We start from the raw sequence: 10,194 nt of genomic DNA on the forward strand, positions 1-10,194 counted from the left end.
GGAACATACTAATTTAAGACCGTTGATTATGGTGCACAGGATGCAGCCAGCTAAAATATACCGACACACATTCCTCACAATTGTTACAGGCGACATATAGGTTGCAAACCTTGCTGACAATAGTTGTACCTAAACCAAAGAAGTATAAAATATATATATATTTTTTATAGCTCTTTGCCTAAACTAAAGATATTGAACTGAAACCATTTTGTTCTATTTTTTGGTGACCACAAATACGATTGAAAGACAAATCTGAATACTAGTATAAGCTTGCTATACACCAAGTTTAGGGACAGTAAGTCAATCCTTACAAAAGTTAGGTGGCGTCTCTGTGGTCGTATGGTAAAGGTTGCTGACGTCAAATCACTTGCCCCTCACTGATGTGGGTTTGAGCCTCGGTGCGTTGAATTCTTCATTTGAGGAAGCCATCCAGCTGGCTTACGGAAGATCGGTTTTATTACCCAGGTGCCCGCTGCGTGATGAAATAATGCACGGAGGGGCACCTGAGTTCTCCTCCACCGTCAGAGCTGGAAAGTCGCCAAATAACGCACCTGTCAATATTTTGCCCGCCCGGGGGAGCGGCAGGCATACACGGGACTTTAGACAGAAGACCATTCCCGACAGGCGGGAATTTGACAAACATTTGTTGTACCAACCAAGCTCTAGGGTGGGATTTAGACAAAAAAGGTTGTCTCTGGGATGGGGATTTAGACAACAAAATTTTTAAAATGTCAAATTCCCCTGGGTCAGCCCGCCGCCCCCCCCCCCCCCCCCCCCCCCCCCCCCCCGGACGGGCAAAATATTGACAGGTGCATAACCTGTAATTTTGTCGGTGCGACGTTAAACAAAAACAAAACAAAATCTACCGAGATACTCATCCATGCTAAGATTAATGGAATAATCACATATTCTGGCCATTTTACGGTGTTCCGTTTGGACCATCGATATTTTTATTCCTGAACACCATACTTCAAAAGTCGAAATCACGAAACTACGATGATGAAAGTCGAACTCTCGAAACAACATGCGTAAAATAGTGGGAAAAATATGTAGAAATATGAGAAAACCAAAGAAAACCATTCAGGACTATTCGAAGCTTGACTGTGTTATCCTGTATAGCAGGTAACATAGATAGCTTACTTTTCCATTACATTGATATAACTTGGACATGATTAGGATTGTAAAACGGTGTTCATTCAACAATGTCACTCTATAAACAGATTGTTTCTCTTGTGAAAGTCTCTACAATGAAAGAGATGGTGATACTTAGGCGTAAACAAAATGTTTGTTTCCGGTATCCCGACCTACCCTAATTTTTTTTAGCCCGACCCTAAATGTTTTCTGGCCTTGGTGAATAATTTTTTTAACTTTTTAACAAAAAGTTGCAAAACGGCACTTCTTATGCTTTTAACATGGTCAGTGATGTTAGAAATCAACTTCCTGATGCTTTAAAGGCATAACCCCCTTATTTGAATTAATTTTTTGACACAAAAATAATTTCCGAAAAGTCTCCCTTAATAATAATAATTAAAAAAAATCCGACCTACCTACCCTAATTTTTTTGAGCATGTTACCGCAAACAAAGAACTTTTTTAGGCCTTATAGAACTGGAAGTGAGAAGATTTTCAGTTAAAATAAATATTTTTACATTAAACTGGAGAGGAGAAATCGATGTCTACTGTCATAATTGCTAAAACATTCACAAATTAAAAGAAATATTTGAAATTAACCATAGAAAATAGTTTCACTATATAATCTATTGCTCAAAATTTTATCAGTTGAGATATCAATATTGATTATCGGGTTACTTTCAAGGGGGACAACCTACAATGATATGCCAGTTCAAATATATAAAGATAAACAGTGCGTAAAATGAAATAAGGATATTTCAGTTTAAAATAAAAAAGAAACAGAACAATATAAATATAATTATTCAAAGTATCGATTATATATATATAACATTGAGGCGTTCTACACAAAACATTTATTCAAAAACATATATATACAAATCATTTAAAACTTTTCTAAGCGGATATACACTTTCAGCAAACATCTCAACTTTACAATATATATCAAAGTATACGCAAATAAATCCATATGGTCTTGGAGTTTCATGTCAGCATGTCAGCAAATTTCATAATTATGTAGTTGGGAAGGTTTTTGCGCCAAACCATCTATTTATTGAATATCTAGCACACCTCCAGTTGTGGTAATCTATTTTTCATATCCAGACAGCGTAACTAAAATATTATGGTTTATATATTTTCTATCGTATATCCACTTCATGTTGTAACTGTAATTGTTCCATTCACTTCAGAGGATACAGCTGATTATGATATATACCCCTCAAATGTGAAGCAAAGCATTGTGGTTAAGCAACCACATACCGTTGCAATATGTGCTGGGGTTGTTCTCCAAATCCTTTGGAGAGAATGTATGTAGTCAGATCCTTTTTCAAAAGCGAGTCTCCACCGTCCCTGATATAACTATTCATTCAAGTGTATAGTTTGTTTTCTCTAGAATAACCTTACGTTAATTATATGTCGGATGGACACCATTCACTCAGTCACGGTCCTGAACTCGTGGTAAAGAAGTTAATATACTATTTGCCAAGCCAGAATTCTAAATTTGCAATTATTTCAACTTATTACTACCTGGTATATATTTATTTTTGCAAAAATCAAAACATGACCTGTGCTTTTTGACAGGCTGAGCGGTTGGCGGCTCTTTAGACAATACAAGTACCATGCAATAATGGACTGAAATGCGAAATGGTCTTTAAGGTTTTAATTTCTTTTTTTCATTTTAATGCAAGGCCAAAAAGATGTAATGAAAGTGAAACACTGATTTATTTCGACGCATCCTTGATCTTTTATTTACATGTTCTACTAGACTGAAAAGGTCCAGCACATCTCAATACGTGTTTTATAAAAAGTAGAAACACATTTCATCTGAATTTCATTTCAGTAAATTTCAAGGAGTACGACCAGCCTTTCCAACTTTCCCAAACAATACATTTAGGATATGTTTTGCATCTTGATTGTTTATTATATAAACCGTTCAAATGTGAAGCAAAGCAACGGTTGTACCACCATGCATCATTATAGATGGATGCACAGTTACCACCGCCGTATAAGTCATTATCCCTGTCCTTTGTAGAGAACTGCATTCCGTTATGTATGTAATCACTATTACTAGACTTGAACAGCGAGTCACCAGCATCCCCGGAATAACCACTCACTTCTAGCGTGTAGTTTGTGCTCTCTGGACCTACCTTAAATTTACTATATTTTGCATAGGCACGGTTCTCGTCATAGTCTTCTAGATCAATTCTTAGCTCATGTGTCCCGCCATCATCGCTAATAATGTTAACGTACTCATTGCCAAGCAAGAATTCACCATCCAGTTCGCCGAATCCATATTTATAATCATTCCAGTCACGATAAAAGTCGACAGAACCATCTTGACGTCGTTGGAATACAGTCCAACCTCCATTGTCAGTGGCCATGTCGCAGTAAACTGGTACCACTGTTTTATCAACTTTAGATTGATGTATTTCTATGTCGAAAACTCCATTAGACTTAAAGCCATTATTGTATAATTCCAAACACGATTTGTACCGTTTGACTGGTTGAACACTGGTCACCTCTAGCTTTTCCTCAAGTGCATTGCCGGGACACGTGTTTTGAAAATGTATACCGTTTTGTAGGTTTACCGATATATTGGCAATCTGTTCTTTAAGGTTTTCAACATTCAATGAAATCGTTTCAACAGTTTCTTTCGTAAAGTTTAATGGAGGCCTCAGGTCTTGAATATGTTCTTCTATATTTTGCCGGAAATGCTTTGCCGTTTCCTTTGAATCAACGTGTTGATTTAATACTTCCTGTTTAAGCAGTTCAACCTCTCTTGAAATATTATTCAGGCTGTTTTCATTACGTTCATAAGCTTTCTTTAGGTGTTCAGTTTGTTTGCGCATATCGTAAGATATTTCTCGTCGAAATCTAATGTTCTGAACTTTTTCTTCCTTGAAGGCGTTAAGTAATGTTTTCATTTTGTCACCAGATACAGTTCCAGTTTCGTCTTTAAATCTAAAAGTGTCACTTTTAGTTTCTTTCATTTCAATCACGTTATGAAGCATTGTTTCAATGTGTCCAAGTTTGTTGTACAAAATATTGAACTCTTTCTTTCTGACTTTACTTTCCGCACTAAGACGTGAACTTTCCGCATTAAGCCGTGCACTTTCCGCATTAAGCCTGTCTTCCATGTAATCTAATCTGTCCATTGTATGATCTGAGGTATAAGCAAGAATTGTATGTGCACCAGAAAATAATAAGAACACGAAATATATCACAAGTTTCTCCATCGCTTCCTACTGTATATTACATATATATATAGCCACCTATTATTCTAACATCTGAGCAAGATCACATCATGCCCGCTTATTTTAACATAACAGTTTGGCAACCAGTTGAATAATCACTGAAACGTGCAGAACAGATACGTTTTATACTAGTAGAGAAATACGAGGGGTGTTCAATAAATACGTAAACTGGTGCTACAGCTTTTTTCCCGTTATCTGTAGTTTATGGTTACTGGTACCATTATAACCAGTAACATGTCTCCTAGCAACAGTACATAATAATATTAAAACAGAATGACGATACACAGGACAAAATTAGAGATTATTTGATAGCAACGGGACCTCCTCGGGGAGTCAGTGGCGAAGTGGTTAGCAGGTTGGACTATAACGCTAGCAGTCCGGGTTCGATTCCCGCTCGTGGCTGATATCCCGACTAGTGTTCAGTGCTGGGCAATTTACTTAAATTGGTAGTTTCCAGCAGTATCGGCATAGACTGGATGTTTGGGACACCTGCCGTGGGCTCGGCTGGCAATAACTTGTTCCATTCATTCCAGGTGGGGTCTTTCGTCGTGTTAAACAAGAAACTTTACTTTACTTTACTTTTACTTCCGTGGCCGAGGTGGGGTTGAGACTCACTCGGGGCGTTAAATTCTTCATGTGAGGAAACCATCCAGCTAGCTTAAGAAAGGTATGTGTCCCTAGTCATGTTCGCACCTGTCATCAATAACTGCAAACATTTTGCAATAGAAAATCACCTCAACTTCGTGAATATGATTTATAACGTTTAAATGAAGTCTCTTTATATGTTAATGTCCATCAAGTCTGAAATAAGCGGTGTTTTGTCTCGGGAAGCCACACGTGATCTGACTTAAAAATGGTATCACAAGAGCATCCTGAAATCTTAGCGAAACATTATATACTGCATTAACTTGGGTAAACACCGACAGAAACTTCTGAATTTGTGTAGAAAAACAAGAATTTAAGTTTACCTATCTTGAAATATCGCTCAACCATCAGTGATCAATAATCGTAACTTGATAAGGCATAATACTCCTATTTTAAAGATAGATTGTGTTATGATTTCCAGAGAAATAAAATGTCAAATTTCTACATGTTTCAGCTAAATGTATTTTTACGTTAACCGAGATTGTTATGTTGCTGAAAATGAATATTTGTACTCTTTAAATGATACCCTGAATTATTATGAAAAAAGATGTTAAGTAAGCTTATATAAATAAGAGATAGGAAAAGTATTGTAAAGTGAACGTTATGATGCGTCTCTGGCGAGGGCCGCTATGCGTATACCTTAGGCTACTTAAGATACGTTATTTTTCAAAAATGCCTCAAATTTCAGACGTCTTTTTTCGCAAGTGTCGATAGGATCAGTCTGTATACTTTGTGAACAACCCTCGTATATTGACGATTAGGTATTTTTCGCGTCTGCGTTTTGTTAGGAAGTTACACTCATAAGTTATGTAGGAAACAACTCTAGATTTCGTTTTAGATTCCATCTTACCCCCTACCTGGTTGCCTCCGCCTACACACCCCGTTTCAACACACACTATTCCCCTCCCCTAATTTACATCTTACATTTCCTACGCCTATTTATATCTTGCATATCATATGGTATCTTCGTTCCCCTCAAATATCCCGCCCGCCAGACACGTACACACACATACACACACACGCGCGCGTACACACGCGTACATACAAAGAGAGACATACATAGCCCCCCCCCCCCCCCCCCACCCCCACACACACACTTGCAAGCTCTCATCCCTTCAAAATGTTTCTCGGCGAATGCCGTACTAAAAACGAATCGTTGACCTTGACTGACCCGTGAAGTTTGCAAACACATTATAGATAATTTATCAAGATGAAAGATTTGTGCAACACTCTGCCTGATTGGATGAGGGTATCTATCTTGTTCACTCTGCTGATTGTGCAACGCTGAATGAAATGTCAGACAAAGCGTTTATCCTTATCGATGCTGTTTAATTTTGGCAAGAATATTGATATATCTAAAAATGTTAAGTTCGTTTAAGGTAACAGATCACTAATACAGAACCTACTTTTTGAAGAGTATTCAACTCCTACCATAAACCTACTTTTACTGCAATTCTTAGTGGGGCGTAGGTTCAAGCCCTACTGGGACCAAATTTTTTCCCTTATTTTCCTTTTATTCTAGTAAGTTTTTAATTATTTCAAGACTTATTATTGATTTCTTGTACAAAAATGGAAAAATATTAATCTTATAAGCGATTTCTTGGTGTTCAAAGTGAATTTACGACTTAAACAGAAGGGGTAGAGTTACACATCTTTAAAAATATTGAGTTACACGCGGTGGAAGTTCTCTATTTTGCTTTCACTCTTAGATTATATCTTGTGGAAGAAATTTAGGTTGGTTTTACGTCTGCCCTAAGGTTATTTTTAAATGGAGTAAGCAAAATTCAAAACAGAAACACAGCATTCGACCTTATTTTTTCAATGTTGAAGTATGAATTCTGTCTCATTAAATCCGTTTACTTGAGGCACCACAGTAAAAATGATATTGACATTTTTATTTTGTGTTTTATAATTGTTTACCAATAGTTTGACGTTTCCTTTATTAAAATTATTGGTAAAATGAGTTCTCTGCAAACGTTTTGGATAGTGGCTATCACTTTAAAATTTGTCTCTACTTGAGCTTGAGGAGATACCAAAATTTATAAAAAAAACGGCACGGTAAAAGTTGTTTATAAATTGCAAAATAGTGCAAAACACGGTTACCTTTCAGAATATACCAAGCAAAGGCCATTTTGTAAACATTACTATTAGTGATCTAATACCTTAATAAATGTATTAAAAGCCCGTTCAAATACCAACATATAATTATTTACAGAAAGAGTTGAATACGGCCTGCGTATCACATGTGGACTAAAGTCTGCCTTCCAGTCCATTTCTGTAATTATTCGTCGTAGAATAATCGAAACAAAATTGCACACCTGCGAAACCTTTGTAAAAAATTAAAAGAGAACCATTTAAATTGTTTAAGTGTGTTGTTTAAGTTTTGCTATTTGCAAAATGTTAGATAGATGATAGAATAACACAAATGCAATGAAAACCTCATAAACTTCTTGTCTTACTACAATTCGCCGACCATCTTTTTCAAAGTTGTTTGTTTTTATTATTTGCTTTTGCATTTATCACACATATCTCATAAGGATTCCTACAATCCATTGTGCGTAAAGTTACTGTAATAGCCAGACTGGGGAGGCTGTGGTCTTTAAAACATGTCTTTGCTGTTAGATATTTGAGCCGTGCCATGGGAAAACCAACATAGTGGGTTTGCGACCAGCATGGATCCAGACCAGCCTGTGCATCCGCGCAGTCTGGTCAGGATCCATGCTGTTCGCTAACGGTTTCTCTAATTGCAATAGGCTTTAAAAGCGAACAACATGGATCCTGACCAGACTGCGCGGATGCACAGGAAATCTATATACAAACAGTTTCTCAGAAAAAAAGCTGTTCGCCTAACGTATTGCACTATTCTTAGAAATCATTTGCACATGTTTCCAGGTAACAAAACCAGATGTAAAATAATTGCATTGCTGAAGGTTAAAATGATAAATAATGCAGATTTTTTTTAAATAGAATTCTTTTCAAGAATATAAAGTATCCAAGCAAATGTAATAGCATGCTCTCTTTGATTAAAAGCATACGAGGATAAATGAGCCGCGCCATGAGAAAACCAACTGTTTGTATATAGATTTCCAAGAACGTTTCTTGTGCGTAATTTAGTAGGATCTTTTTATTTTCTAGAACAGGCTTAAAAATGTTAGAACAACTAAATATCCGCCGATTTCTACGGAAGAGCATTAGCATCAGGTGCGTTTTATTTATTAACTTGAAATTTTAAAATGCTAACTCGAAGTTTCGACTTACTAACTCGACATTTCGAGATATTTAACTCGAAATTTAATCTTGCCCTTTTATTCGCAAAATGTGAACGTCTGTCCGTCTGCCAAAGGCCAAAAATGTAATCTTGGCCAGGACCTATACATCAACGTCAATTATTGTAGTATATAAGTCGAAATGTCGAGATACGTAAATCGAAATTTCGACTTAATAACTCGAAATTTCGTCTAAGTAACACGAAATTGCGATATACGTTACTCGAAACTTCGACTAAGTAATTCGAAATTTCGAGATACCTAACTTAAAATTTCGAGATATTAATTTTCAGATAATAAATAACATACACCTGGAACTAATGTTCTTCCGTGGTTTCAGTTAGTATAAGTTAACACGATCGTCAGATTTGTCTTGGAATGATTTCAAATGGTAAATAAGTTTAGAAACGAGAATGTTCCACTGCCAGTTATTGTAAATGGGCCGCGTGCTTTCCTCGTGATAATATTCACATATGTTTGAGAAACTAGTGTACAAATTAAATGTAGCCTTGAATGTTAGCGATTCTTTTTAAACGCTTATCTACTCATTTTTCAGAAACTTTTTGTGGCTTATCAAGATGTTTTCAAGGTTATTTCGAAGGTATTGTGGGATCCCTAATGTATCTCAGGCGCTAACCTAAGAGCTTACCAAACTATTTTGTAAGCCGAAAATTACAGCTCTTTTTTCATTTTTGCTGGAATAAATTATATTTATGTGCAAACATCAATTTATATATAATAAAGTTATTATAACAGCACCTTGGTTTGCAATGTTGTATTCGGCATGAGTGGATAATGCTAAGCCTGAATCCCAAGAGGCGCTTCCGCAGATTGTGATCTGGCCAGGCAAAATCCACGACAGCCGAATGCATCTCTGGAGATAAAGATACTTTTGTAATGACCCTTTTATCATATACAAATATTTATTTCTATTTCATATCAGTCAAATCTTCAACTATAATGTTAGATCAATAAGACTATTAAAGTGATAACTCTTTTGAAACGGTGAACTTTATGACGACGCCATTAATACGTCATTTCCGATTGAATACAGGGCTTTGTATTCAATAATGAAATACAAGCTGTTTTTTGAAACAGAAAATCCTTAATTGATAAGAGTATAATAAATAAAAGAACCATTAGTTCTCAATGTTCTTATAAGTACAAAAAATATAGTGCAATATCCTACATATTTATATTTATATATATATTAAAGCCGTGTTTTAGTTTAGTCACACTTTTAACCAGGTTTACGAAAAAACTGGTTACCGGTATCAGATTTTCGAATGTCGTTGGGCGGGCGTGCGGGCGGTCGTGAGCCGGGGCTCTCGGCAGCGTCAAATTTTGATTTCCGCTAAATAAATTGAGTTAAAATTGACTGATTCAATTAAACTTGGTAAGTAGGTAGCTTGCGTAAAGTCGGAGTTTGGGGTTGTATATGGGGTCACTACGGTCAAGGTCAAAGTCGCTGTTGCTAAAAGTAGAGAATACGGTTTCCACTCAATAACTTTAGTTTGCATTGATGAAATAACAAAACGTGCATATTTCTCAATTAATTCGGTTTGCCAGAGCGTGTAGTCATGTCAAGCATTTCAATGAACGTAATCAATATATTACAAGTAAACTTCTTCAGCAAGGCTACCGTTATTACAAATTGCGTAAATATTTTACTAAATTTTATTATCGTAATTCTGATTTAGTTTTAAAATTCAATAGTAATTTAAAGACACTTCTGCGAGAAGGTATTTCTAAACCCGTTTTTTATGGGGATGTGGTTTACAAACTTCGTAAGATCTTGGGTCATGGTAATTTTCCAAATGTATTTGGAAAGATTATCAAACGTTTTATTAAAAGAGGGTACGACCCAACTGTTTTGAGACATACCGCATGTTTAGTGTTCAA

At 36.1% G+C, this 10,194-nt stretch overlaps 1 protein-coding gene across 1 annotated transcript; it reads right to left on the reverse strand.

The window, feature by feature from the left end:
- Window positions 1-1,912: 1,912 nt before the first annotated feature.
- On the reverse strand, window positions 1,913-4,476 carry LOC128550690 (fibroleukin-like). Its single transcript, XM_053530234.1, has one exon. The coding sequence runs from the start codon at window positions 4,361-4,363 to the stop codon at window positions 2,948-2,950; it is 1,416 nt and encodes a 471-aa protein (XP_053386209.1). The 5' UTR covers window positions 4,364-4,476; the 3' UTR covers window positions 1,913-2,947.
- Window positions 4,477-10,194: the final 5,718 nt, after the last annotated feature.

Source organism: Mercenaria mercenaria, chromosome 18 (genome assembly GCF_021730395.1).
Source record: "Mercenaria mercenaria strain notata chromosome 18, MADL_Memer_1, whole genome shotgun sequence".
In the NCBI taxonomy this organism is placed as follows: Eukaryota; Metazoa; Mollusca; class Bivalvia; order Venerida; family Veneridae; genus Mercenaria; species Mercenaria mercenaria.